Source organism: Rhinolophus ferrumequinum, chromosome 11 (assembly GCF_004115265.2).
Source record: "Rhinolophus ferrumequinum isolate MPI-CBG mRhiFer1 chromosome 11, mRhiFer1_v1.p, whole genome shotgun sequence".
Lineage (NCBI taxonomy): Eukaryota > Metazoa > Chordata > Mammalia > Chiroptera > Rhinolophidae > Rhinolophus > Rhinolophus ferrumequinum.
Window position 1 is genome coordinate 8,139,663 of NC_046294.1, and position 21,833 is coordinate 8,161,495.

The 21,833-nt window shown below is 51.7% G+C and overlaps 2 protein-coding genes across 6 annotated transcripts; both read left to right on the plus strand.

Moving 5' to 3' along the window:
- The first annotated feature begins 681 nt into the window (after window positions 1-681).
- On the plus strand, window positions 682-5,366 carry INTS5 (integrator complex subunit 5). Of its 2 annotated transcripts, XM_033121406.1 has the most exons (3): window positions 682-819; window positions 2,153-4,859; window positions 5,094-5,292. In XM_033121406.1, exons 1-3 carry the CDS (start codon window positions 740-742, stop codon window positions 5,130-5,132), a joined length of 2,826 nt encoding a protein of 941 aa, XP_032977297.1. In that variant the 5' UTR covers window positions 682-739; the 3' UTR covers window positions 5,133-5,292. The 2 variants fall into 2 exon arrangements, with proteins under 2 accessions (XP_032977297.1, XP_032977296.1); XM_033121405.1 differs by having other exon boundaries at window positions 2,153-5,366.
- Window positions 5,367-5,495: 129 nt separating this feature from the next.
- GANAB (glucosidase II alpha subunit) lies at window positions 5,496-20,707 on the plus strand. 4 transcript variants are annotated; one of them, XM_033120248.1, is made up of 25 exons: window positions 5,496-5,588; window positions 8,238-8,342; window positions 8,491-8,599; window positions 8,846-8,973; window positions 12,031-12,210; window positions 12,639-12,704; window positions 13,508-13,577; window positions 13,752-13,839; window positions 13,927-14,023; window positions 14,297-14,477; window positions 15,031-15,184; window positions 15,382-15,617; window positions 15,697-15,823; window positions 15,934-16,013; window positions 16,223-16,366; window positions 16,469-16,565; window positions 16,867-16,968; window positions 17,144-17,387; window positions 18,236-18,300; window positions 18,485-18,561; window positions 18,672-18,746; window positions 18,913-19,026; window positions 19,146-19,258; window positions 19,411-19,511; window positions 19,628-20,707. In XM_033120248.1, exons 1-25 carry the CDS (start codon window positions 5,551-5,553, stop codon window positions 19,738-19,740), a joined length of 2,904 nt encoding a protein of 967 aa, XP_032976139.1. In that variant the 5' UTR covers window positions 5,496-5,550; the 3' UTR covers window positions 19,741-20,707. The 4 variants fall into 4 exon arrangements, with proteins under 4 accessions (XP_032976139.1, XP_032976140.1, XP_032976141.1 ...); XM_033120249.1 differs by having other exon boundaries at window positions 19,631-20,700; XM_033120250.1 differs by lacking the exon at window positions 12,639-12,704 and having other exon boundaries at window positions 19,631-20,703.
- The last annotated feature ends 1,126 nt before the right edge of the window (window positions 20,708-21,833 follow it).

The following is a 21,833-nucleotide window of genomic DNA, read 5'->3' on the forward strand; positions in this document are numbered from 1 at the left end:
AGTGAAATAGCTGGAATTTAGGTAGACTGGCTGGAGTGGGGACTCTTGAGGTGTACTAACTCCTCACAGTTACCAAGCTTCCGTTCTGCAGCCATGGGGATGTGATGTACAAAAGTTCCTGCGCTAGGAGGCTAGGGAGACAGCAAAACCTAAACAATGGAGATTGATAAAAGCATTGTAGTGCCAACCTAGGACTGGGAAGATACCTGGATTTCCTCTCCCTCCTATCCTTCTCTTCACCTTCTCTTACGAATTGTCTCTTCTTTCTTTCCGTCTCTTTTCCGCTTTTCCCTCCCCTTCTCTCCTGTAACTGTCACTGTTTCTTGATTAAAATGTTCTACACTGTCACTGTTTCCTGATTAAAATGTTTCCTAATGCTTCATTTTTTAAAAAACTTGTGAAGTTGAACATTTTGTATTTTGGGCTGTAGTAGAAATGATTAAAGCCAACTGTGAATGGCCGCAGCTAGCATTAGTCTGTGTACCGATGGCCCTTTGGGGGAAAAAAAAAAGAGGTTGCATTGAGGGTGGGTTTACTTCCCGTTGTGATCTTCGCAGTCTGGCTCTGGGATCTTGGCACCGTAGGCACTGTGCGGAACCAATATATGAGAGTCGCGGAACACGCCGGATTGGTTTTCTTGAGAGGCGCCGTCGCTTGTTCCTTTCAGGTTTCCCGTCAGCGCGCATGCGCTGCCTGCGCTCCGCCGCTCCCGCCTCGGGCTCGGGCTAAGGGCTCCGGGATGTCCGCGTTGTGCGACCCTCCCGGGGCCCCAGGGCCTCCCGGGCCTGCCCCGGCCACCCACGGTCCCGCGCCGCTCAGGTAGTCAGAGCCCCTGGCATCTTCCCCCACCGCGCGGCCCCGCGCCGATCCCCAGCCTTCTCGGCAGAAACCCAGGTCCTACCTCGAGAACTCGCGTCAGGGTTCTCAGAGATTCCTGGTTGGGTCTTCCCAGAACTCGGGGACTGCCTCACCAAAACTCTGGGCTCCAGTGCCCTCACTCCAAAGATCTCGGTACTGCCTCCCCTTAAACCCCAATGCCTAGGTAACCCGGACCCTGGCCTTGCTCTCCAAGAGTTGGGGATACCAGAATTCTTGGGAATCCTGCCCCTTTTAGACCGGAGGGAACCCAGGGTCTCCTGACTTCATGGAGACTCTCTGAGCACCCAGGTCTAGAAACCTACAGAGTGCTTCCTTCTAGCCTTTTCCTGGCCTTCCAACGGAGACACTCACACTCCGCTCACGTTAGGGTGGTATTTATTTGTTTATTTATTTATTTATTTTGTGGAACCAGAGAGGAATGGCACAGTCAGAACCCTGTCAGCCCCAGAGGATACTGTCTTCTTTGGCAGAAAGGGCAATCAACAAGAGGAAGGAGCTTCTAAACCTCTAAGACTGAACCCATATGTTTTGGGAGGAGAAGGGTTGAAAGGCATTGCCTTGTCTGTGCCCTGGGGCATCCTGATTCCTAGGCACATTGATGGTGCTGGAAAGGTGGCTGTCGTTGATATGGAATACAAGTGGTGGGTGGTTAGGATGCTTGCAGATATTAGGAGGGAGAGTCCTTAGTAAGGGGCAAGTTTGACTTTAAGATTTTCTTTCCATTAAGGGTAAAATTCAGGGTGCTTGTGTTCTGGTGGGAAGTGCAGTAAAGTTAGTAAGGTATTTTTAAAGCAGATGTTATACGAACACAATATACTCAGTCAGTTCAACAGAACTTTATTGAGTACTTCCCATATACCACGCACATCCATAGAAGGGAATTCAGCGTTAAAATTTTAACACAGAATGGTTACCCTCTTGGAGCTTATAGTCTAATTACTTAACTTTGGTTTCCATATCTGAGGATCATAATAGTACTTACCTTATTGGGCTGGGTTGAAATAATACATATCAAGTATTTAGAACAGTACCTGACACATTCTAAGAGTTACCTACTATTGATATTATTATTGAAAGAAAAATAGATAGCATTTATTGACTGAGTAGTGTGAAATAGATACAGTGCTTAAGTGTTTTATGAACATTATCTCATAAGGGGAGGCATAGTTAGCCTTATTTTACATAAAAAAGAAACAACTTCATGGAGGGAAGGGAATGTAACTTGCCCAACATCTCCCAGCATGCTAAGTCTGCTTCTCTTGTTTCCTTATAGTGCTCAGGAGCTGTCCCAGGAAATCAAGGCTTTTCTGAGTGGCGTCGACCCCATTCTGGGCCACCAACTCTCAGCCCGGGAACATGCTCGCTGTGGTCTTCTCCTGCTCCGCTCTTTGCCACCTGCTCGGGCTGCCGTGCTTGACCACTTGCGAGGCGTCTTTGATGAGAGTGTCCGGGCCCACCTGGCTGCCCTGGATGAAAGCCCTGTGGCTGGCCCACCTCATCTCCGTCCACCCCCACCCTCCCATGTCCCTGCTGGGGGACCTGGTCTAGAGGATGTGGTGCAGGAAGTGCAGCAGGTGCTATCTGAGTTCACCCGGGCCAACCCGAAGGCCTGGGCACCTGTGATTAGTGCATGGTCCATTGACCTCATGGGGCAACTCAGCAGCACATACTCAGGCCAGCACCAGCGTGTGCCCCATGTCACTGGCTCTCTCAACGAATTGCTGCAGCTGTGGATGGGCTGTCCGGCCACGCGCACATTAATGGACATCTATGTTCAGTGCCTCTCGGCTCTCATTGGTAGTTGCCCAGATGCCTGCGTGGATGCCTTGCTGGATACCTCTGTCCAGCATTCCCCACACTTTGACTGGGTTGTGGCCCATATTGGCTCCTCTTTTCCTGGCACCATCATCTCCCGAGTTCTCTCCTGTGGCCTTAAGGACTTCTGTGTTCACGGTGGGGCTGGAGGTGGAGCTGGTGGCAGTGGTGGCAGCTCTTCTCAAACCCCTTCTACAGACCCCTTCCCTGGATCTCCTGCTATCCCTGGGGAGAAGCGGGTGCCCAAGATTGCCTCAGTTGTTGGCATCCTAGGGCACCTGGCCTCCCGCCACGGAGACAGCATCCGACGGGAGCTCCTGCGAATGTTCCATGATAGCCTGGCAGGGGGCACTGGGGGCCGGAGTGGGGACCCCTCCCTTCAGGCCACAGTTCCCTTTCTCCTGCAGCTGGCAGTCATGTCACCAGCTTTGCTGGGCACAGTCTCTGGAGAGCTGGTGGATTGCCTTAAGCCCCCAGTTGTGCTGAGCCAGCTGCAGCAACACCTGCAGGGATTTCCCCGAGAAGAGCTGGACAACATGCTGAACCTGGCTGTGCACCTGGTGAGCCAGGCCTCTGGGGCAGGTGCCTACCGCCTGTTGCAGTTCCTGGTGGACACAGCCATGCCTGCCTCAGTCATTACCACCCAGGGCCTGGCTGTGCCAGACACTGTGCGTGAGTCCTGTGACCGGCTGATCCAGCTGCTGCTGCTACACCTGCAAAAACTAGTTCATCACCGGGGAGGGTCTCCTGGGGAAGGTGTGCTGGGCCCACCTCCACCCCCCCGCCCTGTGCCCTTTCTAGATGCGCTAAGAAACCATGTTGGAGAGCTGTGTGGAGAGACATTACGATTGGAACGGAAGCGCTTTCTCTGGCAACACCAGCTCCTGGGCCTGCTCTCTGTCTATACCCGGCCTAGCTGTGGACCTGAGGCCTTGGGCCACCTCCTGAGCCGAGCCCGAAGCCCTGAAGAGTTGAGTTTGGCCACTCAATTATATGCAGGGCTGGTCGTCAGTCTCTCTGGCCTCCTGCCCCTGGCCTTCCGAAGCTGCCTGGCTCGGGTGCATGCAGGGACTTTGCAGCCTCCCTTCACGGCGCGGTTCCTGCGCAACTTAGCACTGCTAGTGGGGTGGGAACAGCAGGGTGATGAGGGTCCTGCAGCCCTAGGGGCCCGGTTTGGGGAGTCTGCCTCAGCCCATCTGTCTGACCTGGCTCCTCTCCTGCTACATCCTGAGGAGGAAGTAGCTGAAGCTGCTGCCTCCCTCCTGGCCATTTGTCCCTTTCCTCCAGAAGCCCTGTCCCCCTCCCAACTCCTGGGACTTGTGAGAGCTGGAGTGCATCGCTTCTTTGCCTCTCTGAGGCTGCATGGCCCCCCAGGTGTGGCTTCAGCCTCCCAGCTTCTTACCCGGCTCTCCCACACCTCCCCTGCTGGGCTTAAGGCTGTCTTGCAGCTGCTAGTTGAGGGAGCCTTACATCGCGGCAACACAGAACTGTTTGGAGGGGAAGTGGATGGGGACAATGAGACTCTTTCAGCTGTCTCAGCTTCTTTGGCTTCTGCCTCCCTGTTGGACACAAACCGGCGGCACACTGCAGCTGTGCCAGGTCCTGGAGGGATTTGGTCTGTTTTCCACGCTGGAGTCATCGGCCGTGGCCTAAAGCCACCCAAGTTTGTCCAGTCACGGAATCAGCAGGAAGTGATCTATAATACCCAGAGCCTCCTCAGCCTCCTGGTGCACTGCTGCAGTGCCCCTGGGGACACTGAATGTGGGGGTTGCTGGGGGGCTCCCACCCTGAGCCCGGAGGCAGCCAAAGCAGTGGCAGTGACCTTGGTGGAGAGTGTGTGTCCTGATGCAGCTGGTGCAGAGCTAGCCTGGCCCCCTGAGGAGCACGCCAGGGCCACCGTGGAGCGGGATCTCCGCATTGGCCGGCGCTTCCGGGAACAGCCCCTGCTCTTTGAGCTTTTAAAGCTGGTAGCAGCTGCTCCCCCAGCCCTGTGCTACTGCTCCGTGCTGCTGCGCGGGCTGCTGGCCGCCCTCTTGGGCCATTGGGAAGCCTCTCGCCACCCTGATACAGCCCACTCCCCCTGGCACCTGGAGGCATCCTGCACCCTGGTATCTGTCATGGCTGAGGGAAGCCTTCTGCCACCAGCCCTGGGTAATATGCACGAGGTATTTAGCCAACTGGCACCTTTTGAAGTGCGTCTGCTGCTGCTCAGTGTCTGGGGCTTTCTCCGGGAGCATGGGCCCTTGCCCCAGAAGTTCATCTTCCAGTCAGAGCGGGGCCGCTTCATCCGGGACTTCTCCAGGGAGGGTGGGGGTGAGGGTGGACCCCATCTAGCTGTGCTGCACAGTGTCCTCCACCGCAACATTGACCGCCTGGGCCTTTTCTCTGGCCGTTTCCAGGCACCTTCGCCATCCACTCTACTTCGGCAGGGGACATAGCCTTTTCCATGCTCCAGAAGCTGAGGGAGTTTGAGCAGTGAGACGGCGCTAAGGTGCTGCAGAAAGATGAAGGTTTCTCTTCTAAGACCTTGGCGTAAGGAGCGCTGTCACTTTTTTCTTCCCCCACCTTTTTTTTTCTAAATAAAATTTGCCGATTTGAGAAAAACAGTCCAGTGCCTCTGTCTGATGCTTAGAGCTGGTAAAGTAGGACAGCTCCTGGCTCTGGACAATCCCGCCCCCTCCCTTCAGCCACGCCCCTTTCGAGTTTTTAGAGTGCGCGCTCCGCCAATGGGACAGCGGCCCGACCGTTCTTGAGTCGGGCCAATCCGAAAGCCGGAAGGGGCGGGCGCTAATATACGTGGCTCAACGCGCGCGGGGGGAAGGGAGGCTCCGGGTCAAGGAGCAAACCCGGCACAAGATGGCGGCGATAGCGGCAGTGGCGGCGCGTAGGAGGCGGTGAGGAGCCCGGAACCCGGGGGCACGCCCGGGACGCCCCCAGACCCCCCAAGCCCTATATTTCTTATGCTTGTATGTCCTCCTGAGACTCTGCCATCCCCTGGCCTCGCGAGCACCTTTTGTCTCTCTGGAGGCGGCCTCAAGCGCCCCCAGCCTTCTCGCGGTAGATCCGCACGGCGTTGGGGGCCCATGCTTCTGGTGCTCGCCGCTCCAGCGGTCAAGAAGGCCGCAGCTGTGCGCTCTCGTTGGCCTCGGCCGCTCTCAGCCGCCGCCCTCCCCTGGCACCTCGCGGCGGTTAATGCTGCCGCCTCCTTCCTGCAGTGCGCGGGGCCATCGGGGCGGGGGACGAGACACGGCCCGGCCTCCGGGAATGCATCCTGCTGCCCTGCGGCCCCTCAGCCGGGTTGGAAGCAGCGCGGCAGCAATCCCGCCTGCTCTACCCTTCCTGCCCTCCCCCCAGAGCCCCGTACCCTGCCCTGCCCTTGTCTTCTTCACGCGGATACCAGCCCTGGCTTGTTCGGAGTTCACGCTCACTGGGCACTGCTGGGGCAGGATCCAGTAAGTTCACAGTCTGTCTGGATGATGTTGCTCAAACACGACATGTACTAGAACGGTTTGGTCTGCGCTCTCGAGTTTATATTCCCGAAAAAACGGTTCGAAACAATCACCAGCGCCACAAAGCGTTTACAAGGATCTAACGGATGTACTAGGGTGGGAGAGGCGTGCAGCAATGAAAAAAGCGTGGGTCGTAAACCCAACTCTCTGGAAGCCTGTGATCTGAAACAATAAACGGGTGCCACTTGCCCCGTGGCTCATTCCTGATTTTGACTTTTGGACCATCTCTTGCTCAGGGGCATTCAAGGGATCCCTGAGTTCCTAGGGCCTTCCAACAGGTCACATCTGAAAGATCTAGAAATCCTATCCCCGTTGACATCTTTCCAAACCCATTTTATAGATTGTGCAAATAGGACTCCAGAGCATATTTAACTCACTGTATTTCTAGTTACTGCTGCTTTGGGCAGATGAACCTGGGTTCAATGGGGCAGGGTGCCTGCTGCAGTCACTCCTCAGGACCTGGGCCACATGCCTTGCTGTTGAATTTTCTGGTAGTATTTCTTCTGCTTGTTTTGCTACTGCTTATTCCTTCTTGGCCGATTAAAGTACAAGGCCTGGTATTTTCCTCAGCTTTTTGCCTGGTCTGGCTGGCTTCGCACATTCTTCTGGAACCAGAGCGCCTACTATGTTCTGTGATCTTTCTGGTCATTTTCTTGCTCTTTAGCTTTCAAGCAGGTACTGAGACTAATGCTGAAGACAGTATGTATAATAGGCCCTATTCTTTAGTTTCCCTATTAGCAGGTTGCAAAGTTATAATGCTTAGAAGAAGCCTGTGTTTCTGTTTGTATTTTCCTCCTCTGTTTGGAAGCTCTTGGACTACCTGCATCAATCACTGGGAGAGCATGTTTAAAATGCAGATTCCCGGGTTTCGGGAATCTTCATTTAATAAGCACTACAGGTGATTCTTAACAGACACTAAACTTTGAGAACCCCTATTTAGGATATGTGCAGAATGGATGAATATATCCTTCAAACTAACTAAACAAGCTTATTAAGTCCCTTGCCTGTCATTTGATACTACATCGGGGAAGTGAGAGTTTGTGCTAACCTTGGGGTGATGGCCCTCAGTGGGGCAGGCCCTGCTGGTGGTTAGTGCGCTGTATTGTGCATCGTGAAGTACATGGACCACAAAGTCAGAACTGAATTCAATCCCAATTTCACCCCTTAACTAGCTGTTCAATCTTGGATGAATTATTGAACTTTTTATGCCTCTGTTTTCCCATCTGGGAAAAACCTCAATCCTACATTCACCAAGAAAATCAAAGGAAAAGAGGTAGTGTGTATAAAGAAGTGATTCTGAACAGTGGTTGCCCATAGGAGTTGTTTAGGGAGCTTTTTAAAAATTCTGCTGCCCAGGCTTCTTTTCAGACCAGTTAGATCAGAATCACCGGGGTCTGGTTGTTGACAGTTAAAAACTGCAGGCAGAGTTGAAAACTAGGGAGAGAAAGCAGTTAGCTAGGCCCCTGAGAGAACAGTAGGATTCAATACAAGTTAGCTATTGTTATTCTTTTCAGACTCAGGTAGCAATAGTGGTGACTTATTTGGAAGATATAGGAGTGGAGATCAGAGGATCAGGATGCTTGGGGTGCTAGGGGTAGGACCGTAGGAACTGTGACCAGCAGGCGTGCCGAGGGTGCATGTTTTTCACTGGAACTCCACCCAGTGCCTTGGCCATGGAAATGCCTGTTCTGTCTCCCTGTTCCATATACGTGGTACCACCACTTCCCCTGGGGCTGGCTGTTATTGCTCCTTTCCTCTGAGATGCTGATGTAACCAGAGTCAATTCCAGGGTCTCTGAAGGGCAAAGATCTTTTGTCCGCTTCCCCTGCCTTTTTAAAGAAAAGGGATAAGTGAGCCAATTCCTCAGGCCTGACACCTAACCCCATGCCCACTCTGCCTTCTTTTCTGTTTAATGGGACTCCATCTTTCTTCCCTCTTTTCTGAGCTCTTTTGGGGTTGTGGACTTTACCTCTGAAGGTGGGGCCCTTTCTGAACCCATGCTGATTGTCCCTTCTTTGTTCTTTTTCTCCTTAGGTCTTGGACAGGTTTGGTACTGGCTTGTTTAGGGGTCTGCCTGGGAATTTCCCTTGCTGTGGATAGAAGCAACTTTAAGACCTGTGAAGAGAGTTCCTTCTGCAAGTATGATATTTCTAGTAGAGTGAGATGGAACGTAGGGTAATGTGGGAAGTATCTATGGCAGACGGGGTAGCCCGGGGACACTACAGGTGATAGGGGGACCTGTGGACATTGAGTGCCCTCCCACGTTCTTAACCATTTCACTTGGCAGGCGGCAGCGAAGCATACGGCCAGGCCTTTCTCCATACCGAGCCTTGCTGGACTCCCTGCAGCTTGGTCCGGATGCTCTCACAGTCCATCTGATCAACGAGGTCACCAAGGTCAGGGGAGAAGAGAGTCTGGTGTGTGTGTGTGGGGAATGGCTAAGGGGCAATTCGGGAAGGGGAACCTATGGCCAACATCTTGTCGTAGGCTAATCTTGGGACTTGTACTTGGTGAGGAATTCAGATCTCAGGTCCTTTAGGCAAAGGGCTAGGAGGAGGAGACCCCACAGGAGGGAGTGGGTTTAGAGGGCAATCCATGGTGTAGTCCTCTCCTTTCTCCAGATCCAAACCTCTGCCCTACAGGTGTTGCTGGTGCTGGAGCTCCAAGGGCTTCAAAAGAACATGACTCGGATCAGGATTGATGAACTGGAGCCCCGGAGGCCGCGATACCGCGTGCCAGACGTGTTGGTGGCGGATCCCCCCACAGCTCGGTAAATGTTTCCAGGGAAACCTGTCCGTTTCCATAGCCCCTTTTTCCTTCCTGATGATTTTTTATTTGACAGCTGACTTTCTTTCCCACATTGGGATAATAGCTAACTAGCTCCTTGCCACTCTCAACCTTTCTGTCTTCTCTGTTTCACTTATTTTCTCTTTCACCTTTTAATCTTCATTCATTCAGCAGATACTGCTTCCTCTTCAGGTCCTGAGCTAGGTGCTAGCGGTGCAAGAGGAAATTAACAAGGCACAGATCTTGCCCTCGAGAAATACAGTGTCTCTGTTGTTCCTTCCTCCCTTCCCTTCTGTTTCTTTCTCCTTGTCTCATTTCTTTTCTTCTCTTTTTTTTAAAATTTTTTTTTTTTTTAATTGGGGAACAGGACTTTATTGGGGAACAGTGTGTACTTCCAGGCCTTTTTTTCCAAGTCAAGTTGTTATCCTTTCAATCTTAGTTGTGGAGGGTGCCGTTCAGCTTCAAGTTGTTGTCCTTTCAGTCTTAGTTGTAGAGGGCGCAGCTCAGCTCCAGGTCCAATTGTCGTTTTTCTAGTTGCAGGGGGCACAGCCCACCATCCCTTGTGGGAGTCGAACTGGCAACCTTGTGGTTGAGAGGATGTGTTCCAACCAACTGAGCCATCGGGTAGGCAGCTCAGCTCAAGGTGCCGTGTTCAATCTTAGTTGCAGGGGGCGCTGCCCATCATCCCTTGCGGGACTCGAGGAATTGAACTTGTGGCCCATGTGGGAATCGAACTGGCAGCCTTCAGGAGTTAGGAGCACGGAGCTCTAACCGCCTGCGCCACTGGGCCGGCCCCCATTTCTTTTCTTTTTCCTCAGATATTCGGAGTAAGATTACTCAAATTCTTAGGTCATGACTCACTGTCACCATTGTTCCATGCATGGCTAGTAAGTGTTGAATTTAGAAAATAACATAAATCCTCCACCCTTGAAACCCTCTACTTCCCTCTACTTGTCACTGTCCTGTACCCCAGCGATGATCATTACTCTGAAGTTGATCATCTGGTTTTTTGTTCTTACAGTTGCATTGTGTGTGTATGTACGTGAACACGTGTACATACTTGTATATATGAGCCTAAGCAATAAATGATGTGGTTTTGTTCCTTTTTGAACTTTCTAGGGATAGTATATTAATGAATGTTTTCTGGGATTTCCTTTGTATATTAATGAATGTTTTCTGGGATTTCCTTTTTTCACCTAACTTTATTTAATTCTGTTAACACGTAGCTCCAGTTCATTTTTGCTGCTGTATAATGTTGTATGACTATATCCCAACTTATTTTTCCATTTCTGTGTTGATGGACATTTGGGTTGTTTCCAGTGTTTCGCTATACATAGTGTTGGCATGCACGTTCTTGTCCATGTGTCCTGTGTCCCTGTGCAGGAGTTTCTGTTTGGCATGTAGCTAGGAGAGGAGCTAGAATATGGAAATGATCAACTTCCCAAGATAATGCCAAAGTGGCTTACCAGTTTACACTTCCACATGTGGTATATGACAGACCCCATCGATCCATACCCTCCCCAACTCTTGGTGCTGTTGGACTTAATTTTTGTCAGTAGAATGGGTATAGAATGATACCATGTGGTGGTCTTGGCTTGGTTGTCTTTCCCAGTTTATTGAGATTGAGCGTCTCTTCATATGTTTATCTGTCATTCTGGCTCACTGGTCTGTGAAATGGTAATTGCCACCTGTGGTTATTTTTCTTTTATGTTGTTTGTCCTTATTGATTTGTAGAAATTCGTTAGTCTTGATATTAATTCTTTATCATTTATATTTATTTACGCTATCTTTCCCAGGTTGTAGCTTATCATTTTATTTTATTTTATTTTTATTTATTTTTTATTGGGGAATATGGGGGAACAGTGTGTTTTTCCAAGATGTCAAGTCGTTGTTTTTCAATCTAGTTGTGGAGGTCACAGCTCGCTGGTCCACATGGGACTCGAACCAGCGACCGTGGTATTATAAGCACCGCGCTCTAACCCCTGAGCCAACCAGTCGCCCACTGGTGTCTCAGCTCCAAGCTCAAGCCGTTGTTTCCCACTGGCCCATGTGGGAATTGAACTAGTGACCTTGGTGTCATGAGCACCGCACTCTAACCACTGGGCCAACCTATCGCCCACTGGTGGCTCAGCTCCGACCTCAAGCCGTTGTTTTCAGTGTAGTTGTGGATGGTGCAATTCGTTCACTGGCCCATGTGGGAATCGAACCGGCAACCTTATTAAGAGGTCACGTTCTAACCAACTGAGCCATCCGGCCACCCCCTCATTTTATTTTCTTAAAGGTACCTTGAAAAAAATTTTTTTTAAATTTTATTATAGTTCTAGATTCATAGGAAAGTTGCAAGAGTATTATGAGTTCCGGTATCCCCTCCATTCCTGTTTTCCCCTATTGTTAACATTAGTGCGGTACATTCGTCACGTCTAACGAGTTGGTACTATTACTAACTAACTAAAGTCCATACTTTATTCAGATTTCCTGAGCTTTTACCTAATGCCCATTTTTCTGTTCCAGGATCCCGTCTTGGATACCATATTATATTTAGTTTTCGTATCTCCTTAGGCTCCTCTAGCCTGGGATAGTTTCTCAGACTTTTCTTGTCTTTTTATAAATAGAAGTTCTGAATGTTAGTGTTGTCAGATGTATCAGTCTTTTATCTTTTGCTAGTAGCATTTTCTAAGTTACGTTTAAGTAATCCTAATCTATCTCCAGTCATAATCTGTCTGGAGTTGATACTTGTATCTGTTATGAGGTAGGAATATGATAACATCATTTCCTACCCCGGAAATCTGTTTTTCATCTCCATTATTAAGTAATCCCCCTCAGTCCTCCTGACCTCACTGAGCTGTCGTGCTACCAATGTTCTAAGTATTCTTGGATCTCTTTCCAGGCTCTTTATTTGGTTCCTTTGGTGAGTTTGTCTATCTCTGCACTGTTACCACACTGCCTATAGCTCTTTGCAAGTCCCCCCTTCTTGTGAAGTGTCGCAGCTACACTCTTGGTCCTTTGCACTTCCTTACATCTCTTTTGATCTCTTTCCCAGACTTTCTGTCTCTGGCCATGACGACAACAGTGTGGAGCTAACCGTGGCTGAAGGACCCTATAAAATCATCTTGACAGCACGGCCATTCCGCCTTGACCTGCTCGAAGACCGCAGCCTTCTGCTCAGTGTCAATGCCCGAGGACTCTTAGCTCTTGAGCACCAGAGGGCCCCCAGGGTCTCGTGAGTACAGGGGTCGGGACTGAAGGCGACCTAGTGTGAAAGAGCCTTAGGTGTGTTGTGGGGTCTGGCACTGGGTTCCTGGGAGAAGACAGGGTGGCAGGACAGCCAGGTAGGGGCTGAGGGCTGGGAGAAACTGTCAGGGAGGGTAGGAAGCAGGCTGGGTTGCAGTTGTCTTCATTTCCTCTACAGACCAGGAGGCAGTCACTTTTGTCCCTGAGCTGTACCCTGTGCACCTCCTCTGAGAGGCCTGCCTGGGTCTGCCTTTCCCTCTTCCCCTTCTCACGCCATCACATTTCCCAGATTTATTTTCTTCCTACCCCCGCCCCATCTCTGGAAGTTTGTCGACTGAAACTCACTTTTATGTTTCTGTTTTTGTGTTGGTTTTGTGCCTCCTTTTCCCCTTCCCTACCCATCTCCTCCTGCCCTAGTTTCTCGGATAAAGTTAGTCTCACGCTCGGTAGCATTTGGGATAAGATCAAGAACCTTTTCTCTAGGTAAATCCATGGCCACTGGTACTGTATGCGTTCCTCTGCCCTTACCCACCCTTCACTCTGGCCCCCAGGGAAAGATGCCCAGACCCTTTCATGCCCTGCCCTGCATCACCTTTCTTTCTCCAGCTATGTGGTATCTGGTCCCTGTTCCCTATTCTGACCGGGAGTCCCCTGGGAGAAGGAAGAGGATGTGTTGGAAGTACTTAAGGAACGTAGGAAGCTGGCTTTGCCGAGCGGTAGAGAGATGCTGCTTGTTGCTGGGGTTCCTGGCTCTCAGCTGGGATGCACTGAAGCTCTGGGCAGAGCTGCTTGCCAGCCTCCCTTGAAAGCATTCTTTGGCACAACCTCTGTTTGAGTCCCTGCGTATATCTGTAGAGGCTTGTTCATGGTATGACCCACTTGCCTTTGCAAAACCCTCGTGGCTGGCTAAGAGGCTGAGTCCCAGTGAGGGCAGATGGGGCCAGAGTCTCTCCGTGGAGGCAGCAGAGCCAGGACTGGCTTCTGAACCCAGGCCCTTGAACCTGCCTGTCTTTTGGAATGCCGGCAGAGGCTGATGATTCGGGCCTGTGTGTGGAAGGCACCTCCTGGTGGCATTGACTCCTCATTTACCTTTCTCATTTCTCTCCTCGTCCTTTGCACACTTACCTGTTTTCTGGGGGTCCCTCTCCAAGCTTTAACATTCAGTCCCTTCCTCCAATGCCTTCGTTCCTTTGGACCCTTGGCTCTCTATTCCCTCACCCCTCCTTCCACTAGCCCCTCGTCCCTGCCCCCTCTGGATTGGAGCAGACAGCTCTCCTACCTTCCAGGCAAGGATCAAAAGACCCAGCTGAGGGCGATGGGGCCCAGCCCAAGGAAGCTCCTGGGGATGGTGACAAGGCAAGTCGGTGGAGGTGGGTGGTTGGAGCACAGGGCTGGCTGGGAGGTTGGAAGGGAAAGGCCCACGAGAAACTTGAGCTTAGTCTTGCAATCAGGGATGGGATTTAGAAAATGGGTGGGGGAAGAGAGAGAAGTGGTGTGTGACTGGGTATTGGTCTGCCTTCCTCCTCACAGCCAGAAGAGACCCAGGGGAAGGAAGAGAAAGATGAGCCAGGAGCCTGGGAGGAGACATTCAAAACTCACTCTGACAGCAAGCCATATGGTAAGGGACTGGGAGAGCCGTGGGCAGGGGCGCAGGGAGTCCTTGCCAGGTAGAAGCTCTGGAACTCATCTTTTGCTTTCCTTCCAGGCCCCATGTCTGTGGGTTTGGACTTCTCTCTGCCAGGCATGGAGCATGTGTATGGGATCCCTGAGCATGCAGACAGCCTGAGGCTGAAGGTCACCGAGTGAGTTCCATGGTGACCTCAGGGTATAGGGGGAGAGAGAGAGGGGTCGGAAGTCAGGGCTGTGGGGAGATGTGCATGCAGATGTGCATGGACAAGCATGGATCACTTCCTGTGCCCAGATCACCTTTGGCGATTGGAAAATTCTTTTTTTTTTTTTTTTTTTAATTTTTCCTTGAGAAAGGGCAGGAGGGTCAATTCTTACCCCTCACCTGTGTCTATGGGATGGGGGTTGTGTGTATCAGGGCCTGGGCCAGTCTGTCTGTCTGTCCACAGGGGTGGAGAGCCATATCGCCTCTACAATTTGGATGTGTTCCAGTACGAGCTGTACAACCCCATGGCCCTGTACGGCTCTGTGCCTGTGCTCCTGGCACATAGTCCTCATCGGGACCTGGGCATATTCTGGCTCAATGCTGCAGAGACTTGGGTTGACATATCCTCCAACACGGCGGGGAAGGTGAGAGCACAGGCGCGGGGAGCAGTAAGGGAGGGGGAGTCCTCAGGCCATGAGCTTTGAAGATAGCCTATTTGGTCTTGGCTGAGAAAATGGGCCTGGGCCTTGTGAGCAGCCTTGAGTTCCCCAGTCACTTCCAGAAGACACATGCTGGGGAACACACTAGTGCCCTTTTTGCATTTATTGTCAGTACATTTGTTACTGAGTTCATATCATGTGCTAGATAGTTTTCTGGGTGCTGGGGATATAGTGGTCATTGAGGTAGGAGAGGGCCCCACTCTCAGGAAGGCGTTAAGCAGATAGCAAAGACAGCAAGATGAGTTCAGTGGTGGTAAGTGCTGAGAAACAAATGCCGCAGTCATGTGGTGTGTACGGGGGCAGTGCTGCTAAATGGTGGGGTCCATTAAAGCCTCACTGAGGAGGTAACTTAATCTTAGCCCAGAGTGACTCGTTAGGAGCCAGCCTTGTGAAGATTTTGGGGAGAACCTTGCTGCTTTGTCTTGGGGTTGGAGCATGAGAGGGCGTGTGTTGGACTTCTCTCTGGTCCCCTCTACAGACCCTGTTTGGGAAGATGCTCGACTACCTGCAGGGTTCTGGGGAGACCCCACAGACAGATGTCCGTTGGATGTCGGAGAGCGGCATCATTGACGTCTTCCTGCTGCTTGGGCCCTCTGTCTCGGATGTCTTCCGGCAGTATGCCAGTCTCACAGGTACCTGGCATCCCCGCGCCATCAGCCAGCAGCCTCCTTTTCCGGCCCTTATCTTCTTGAGAGGGTAACTGCATTTTCAGAAGTCCTGTGCCCTTCAGCTTCTCTAGTTTACAAGCCTCCCTCAATTTCTGGGTGTCCCCACTGGCCCCAGGTTGGCCTGATCCCACTGTGACCCCCGTCCCTCACTGAACCTGCAGGGACCCAGGCATTGCCCCCGCTCTTCTCCCTCGGCTACCACCAGAGCCGCTGGAACTACCGGGATGAGGCCGATGTGCTGGAAGTCAATCAGGGCTTTGATGATCACAACCTGCCCTGTGATGTCATCTGGCTGGACATTGAGCATGCTGATGGCAAGCGGTACTTCACCTGGGACCCCAGCCGTTTCCCCCAGCCCCTCACCATGCTTGAGCACTTGGCCTCCAAGAGGCGGAAGGTAAGAGGACTGCAGCCACGGTTGGTCTCTGACATAGTAGCCCTGGGGAGCTCTGACCACCCGTGTTCCTCTCTCGCAGCTGGTCACCATTGTGGATCCCCACATCAAGGTGGACTCTAGCTACCGCATACATGAAGAGTTGCAGAACCAGGGTCTGTATGTTAAAACTCGGGATGGCTCTGACTACGAGGGCTGGTGCTGGCCAGGTAGGTGGTGCAGGCCCAGAATTGAGACAGAGATTATTGGAAGACGAAGGAGGTAGAATGGTGGCCATTTTCCCCCTTGAGGGTTGACAGCCACCCTTAACTTCTCCTAGGCGCAGCTGGTTACCCTGACTTCACCAATCCCGCAACGAGGGCCTGGTGGGCTAACATGTTCAACTTTGACAATTACGAGGTATAGCAGGCCTCTCCCTACTTGCGTCTGTCTTTCCCACCCTGCCTCCTTGAATCCTCTGCTTGTTAACCCAGCTGTGGTTGGTTGCCTGTAAATATGTCAGAGAGCCTTGATGATCCCTGAGAAATGCATCGTTTTGGATTCCTAGGAGCTCTTTGCTCTGACACTGTCTTTTTCCTTCTGTCCCCATTTGTGCCTTGTGTTCTCAGGGCTCAGCTCCCAACCTCTATGTCTGGAATGACATGAATGAACCATCTGTGTTCAATGGTCCTGAGGTCACCATGCTCAAGGACGCCCAGCATTACGGGGGCTGGGAGCACCGAGACGTGCATAACATTTATGGCTTCTACGTGGTAAGGGGCTGAGAGAGGAGGGACTGAGGGCCGGGGAACCTGCAATAGGTGACAGCTGGCTTTTGCTCCTCACTGCCCTTCCTCTCTCCTGTCTCCACTCAGCACATGGCGACTGCAAATGGGCTGGTGCTGCGCTCCGGGGGTGTGGAACGCCCCTTTGTCCTGAGCAGGGCTTTCTTTGCTGGCTCCCAGCGCTTTGGTAAGATTTGGAGAATAGAGCCGGAGAAGGTGTGAGGGGAGGAGGAGCCGTGGGCCTAGACCTGGTTCTCCGAGAAATCTGCCCACGCAGCCATCCTTTGCGAGCTGCACACTATATCCTCTGGGCTCTGCACTTTAAGGGGATCCAGGGAGTGAGAGGTCCATTCAAGTGCTCTTGTGAATTCTGCCGTCTTCAGCAGGTCCCTGGGGCCCCAGTGCAGATGTGGCAGGTCCGGGAGGTCAGCTGTGTAAACTGCTGAGCCGTCACTGTTTGCAAGCTCCCTCCCGCTTGTCTTCCTCAGGAGCTGTGTGGACAGGGGACAACACTGCCGAATGGGACCATCTGAAGATCTCTATCCCTATGTGTCTCAGCTTGGGGCTGGTGGGACTTTCCTTCTGTGGGGGTGAGAGGGGAAGAATTTGGGGTCCTTGGTTTGGTGGGAGAGGGGCAAGGCAAAGGGCACAGGACCTGGGTGTGAATAGAGAGCTGAGAGTCCAGCGTGGGGCTTTGGGGAGCTCCTAGGCAGCAGCTGTCTTTCACCCTCTTTTCCAACCTGCTTCCTCCGTCTCCTCTCCCAGCGGACGTGGGCGGCTTCTTCAAGAATCCAGATCCAGAACTGCTTGTGCGCTGGTACCAAATGGGTGCCTATCAGCCATTCTTCCGGGCACATGCCCACTTGGACACGGGGCGGCGAGAGCCGTGGCTGTTACCATCTCAGTACCACGACATAATCCGAGATGCCTTGGGCCAACGATATTCCTTGCTGCCTTTCTGGTACACCCTCTTCTATCAGGCCCATCGTGAAGGGATTCCTGTCATGAGGTGAGCTAATCAGCTGGGTCTGTGTCGTGTGGGCTGAGGTGGCTGGGGACAGTAGGGACTGAGCTCTGTTTCTGGGCCTCTCTCTTCAGAAGGAGGAAAATCTGATTTCAAGGTCAAAAGTAAGCGGAGATTAACACGGATGAATAGCAATAGACATAATTGGGTGCTTATGACATGGCAGGCATTATTCATCACTATTCCCAGATCCCGAAACCAGGCAGACAAGTGTCTTACCCTTGTGGAATGTACATTCTTGAGAGGAAGACAGACAGACAGACATGTAAACAAATGTATAAATAAGAAAATTGCCAGCAATGATAAGCTCTTTGAAGAAACAGGAGAGGGTAATGGAATTAGGTTCCACAAACGGCCTTTTTGAGAAGAAGGCCATGTGAGATGAGGCCTACCTGATGAGTAAGAGATTGTTTGTGATCTAGAGGAAGAATGTTCCAAACAGAGGAGACTCCAAGTAGAAAAATTCTAAAGTGGAAATGAGTTTGGTGTGTTCTAGGAGTAGAAAAAACCAGTATGTATCAGGAGTAAGGATCCAGAGGGAGAGGTAGATGAGGTGGGAGAGGAAAATCCAACCTGATCCTGGAGGGCCTTTCAGGCCAGGATAACCAAGTGGCCACTGGAAAGCTGCTGTGCAGAACAGTTTCAAGAGGGGACAGGGCAGGAGGAGGCAGGGAGATGGGTTAGGGAGTTAGATGCCTAGCAAGGTGAGGCTGCATAGCTGAGGCCTGAAGCCCACCCAGACTGGCTGTAAGCGCCTGGGGCTTCCCCCTGTGCTGTTCTCATCACCAGTTCCTGAGGGAGTGTCTTCCTTTCTTGTCTTGCGTCCTTCCTAGGCCCCTGTGGGTGCATTATCCTCAGGATGTGACCACCTTCAGTATAGATGATCAGTTCCTGCTTGGTGAGAAATGGGGACAGCTGGTGGCGGGCGGGGTTAGGGCTGAGAAGTAAGCACTATGGGCGACCTGTGTGGATGCCCAGGGAGGGAGGAATGAGGGAGGCTGGTGGTGCAAGGAGGCAGGCGCTTCGGTGCCCCGTCTGGGAACTGATCGCCTCAGTTGAGAGTTGATTTTGGTGTGTTTTAGGGGATGCGTTGCTGGTTCACCCTGTTTCAGACTCAGGGGCTCACGGTGTGCAGGTCTATCTGCCTGGCCAAGGGGAGGTGAGTTAAGGAAGGGCGTGGTGGGGAATGATGATTGTGGAGGCCAAAGGGGATAAATGGAGAGGGGGCCCGTGCAGGGAGTGACCGAGTGTATCTCCTGCCGCCCACAGGTGTGGTATGACGTTCAGAGTTACCAGAAGCATCATGGTCCCCAGACCCTGTACCTGCCTGTAACTCTGAGCAGTGTGAGTATGCCTGGCCCGGCTGCCAGCTCCTTCTGCCTGTAGGTTTCCAGAAGGGGAGAGAGTGTGTGCTTTGAGGTCCATACTGCAGACGGGCAAGAGCAAAGGATGCTGCAGGACCAAGGTTGGACAACAGGGTGACTTCATGCCAGCGCTGCTCTTGCCCTAGATCCCTGTGTTCCAGCGTGGAGGGACTATCGTACCTCGATGGATGCGAGTGCGGCGTTCTTCAGACTGTATGAAGGATGATCCCATCACTCTTTTTGTTGCACTCAGCCCCCAGGTGAGAGCATAGGCAGAGAGCCTCCTCAACCATCTGCCTACCTTCCTAGGATTCAGTCCCCTGGGGTGGGGGGGCTTCCTCTTGGGCTCAGGCTCTCACCTGTTCCTCTTCCTCCCCAGGGTACAGCCCACGGAGAGCTCTTTCTAGATGATGGGCACACGTTCAACTATCAGACTCACCATGAGTTCCTACTGCGTCGATTCTCATTCTCTGGCAACACCCTTGTGTCCAGGTAATGAGGTGTCCGGTCTGCCTTGGCAGCCTCAGGAGGAGGCTGGGCCTTGGGGATGCTCACAGCTCACTGCCTCATGACCTTGCCCTGGGTCTCCTCCTTCTGCTCCAACATCTTTCTCTCTGATGGGCATCCATTTTTGCTCCCTGCAGCTCAGCAGACCCCAAAGGCCACTTTGAGACACCAATCTGGATTGAGCGGGTGGTGATAATAGGGGCTGGAAAGCCAGCTGCCGTGGTACTCCAGACAGACGGTGAGTGATCTGCCCCCAGGGTGAGGAACGGGGGGAAGCAAGGGCAGGGTTGGGACCCCTAGCCTGTAGGAAAGTTGTTGTTACTGCTATGGCTATGGCACTCTTTCTTCCTCTAGCAGGATCTCCTGAAAGCCGCCTGTCCTTCCAGCATGACCCTGAGACCTCTGTGTTGGTCCTGCGCAAGCCTGGCGTCAACGTGGCATCCGACTGGAGTATTCACCTGCGATAACCCAAGGGACGCTGCGGGGTGGGAGGGGTGCGGTGGTGATGAGAGTTACTCTTTTTTCTGCCTTGAAGTTTGACCGTCCCCCCTAAGACCCAGATTCTGCCAACATCTGGGCAGGATGAGAGGGCTGTCCCTGGGCTCTGAATTCCTCTTGTGATCTGACCTCTCCCACCCATTGACACCAAATCTCCCTTCATCCCCCAACACTGTTGCTCTGTCTGGAGCACATTACCTGTGAAGACCTGGGGACCACAGCGCCCTTGCTTTCCCTTGTCTTTCCTTTCTTTTGTGGGTCCTGAATCCTCCAGACCCTGTCCATTCATGCCTCTCGTGTGTTGATGCCATTTCTTGGAAGAAGATAAGGGAGGTGAGCTTTAGGGCTCCTTTTCTCCTTCCCCTTCCCTCCTCACCAAACTGCTTTCCCTCTTATTTCTTCCTCTTGGCTCTGTCAGCCCTCCCCTGTTTATGCCCCACTGATAGGCTGGGACCACCCTTTACCTGATAAGGGATGAATGGATCAAAGGAGTGAGGTTGCAGAGAACTTCCCCTTCCCTCTCTTCCCAACCTTTCCTCTCCCCATTCCTTCTAGAGCTGCTGCAGTTCTGACAGGGGCAGTTCTACCTCCCCTGTCCCTTAGGGGAAAGAAGTTTCCACTCTTTAAGAGGGGGTGGGCATTAAATTTCTTTTGCCCCCTTTCTGTCCCCTTGAGGGGCATTTAAAATGGAGAAATCAATTGTGGTTTCATTGAATCACGGTCACCTGTATTTATTACTGGGGGAAGGCTGAGGGTGGGGGGAGATGATCATGTGTGTCCAGGGTTGGCCTGAAGCCCTGGGTGGGGGTGGGGAGGACTCACTGGGGATGCAGGGGCATATTTGTGAGAATTTTTTTTTTACTTCCTCTTGGCCCCCAGCTGTGACAGGTTTTGATAAAAGGAGAAACAATAAAGAGATAAACCATAAATAACTGTTCATGTCTCTAGTTCTGGCCTGAATCACAGATGCTTGGAAGACTGAGGGCCTGACATTTTCATCTAGCCTCAGCATAAGCCTTGTCCATTCAGCAAAATGAGCAAGTGCAAGCCTTCCTCAGTTTGTTAGATACCAGTATTTTTATAGAGGAGCCCCACAAAATCGTCAGATTGTGAACAAAGGGGCTATGCAATAAACTTGGCGAGCTCGGGGACCACGTGGCAGGCCTGACAAGCTCAGTGGCCAAAAGTAACCACACAGGATGGTCCGATCACAAATTCCTAACTGGGCAGGTCATAGCGAGTAGTCACATCCCAGGCCTATAGCTTCCTTAGCAGAGGTCAATCTTTAAGTGAGCTCTGTCCATCGTTCTTACCGCATCTAAGATAACATACCTTTGAAATGTCAAGCATTTTATTTTCCTTCCCCTAAAGGCACAACCACAGGCGCCAGAGCACGAGACCACAGAACCCCTCATTGTTACCTTGTTCCCACATACCATGTCTGTGCTGTAAACGTTAATTAACTATTCTGTTCCCACCAGTGTGTCTCTCCATTTTGCCTTTTATCCAATCCTAGAGATTTCCCCACTATGCTTTCTCCTGCCTCTAATGTACCACCAGTGGATTTTGTGCACCTTCCTTGGTGTCTTCTTTTTTGCTTTTAATGGGATGCAAAACTGCTCTTGCCTGGAGCATTTGAGGCCTTGCTCCACAGTACACACTACGTCCTCAGTTTGGCTCACTCTGAAATTCTCTACAGGTTTGGTCGTTGCTTACGTTGACAAGATTTTAGTAGGCTTAGTTAATAGTGCTGACCAGAGCTGATAGGGTCCCTCTTGAATAGAAACACAAATAACTATGTAGTCAGATGTTTTCACACTAAAGACTACTTCTCTTTAGCTCGCAGTATTTTTAAAAACTTCCCACTGTTTTAGTGACAGGAAATAGTTTTCTCCCTTTTGAAGACTGACAACAAATCTTAGAGGTTATTTCACAAGAAACTAGGTTTTTTGAAAGGTTTCAGAGAAGACAACTGCCCAGGATGACTTGTATCTAATGAGAAGTGTGGGGGAGGAAAAATAATTTTCCTTTTAACCCTAAGTTCTCTGGCTGGTCTAATAAT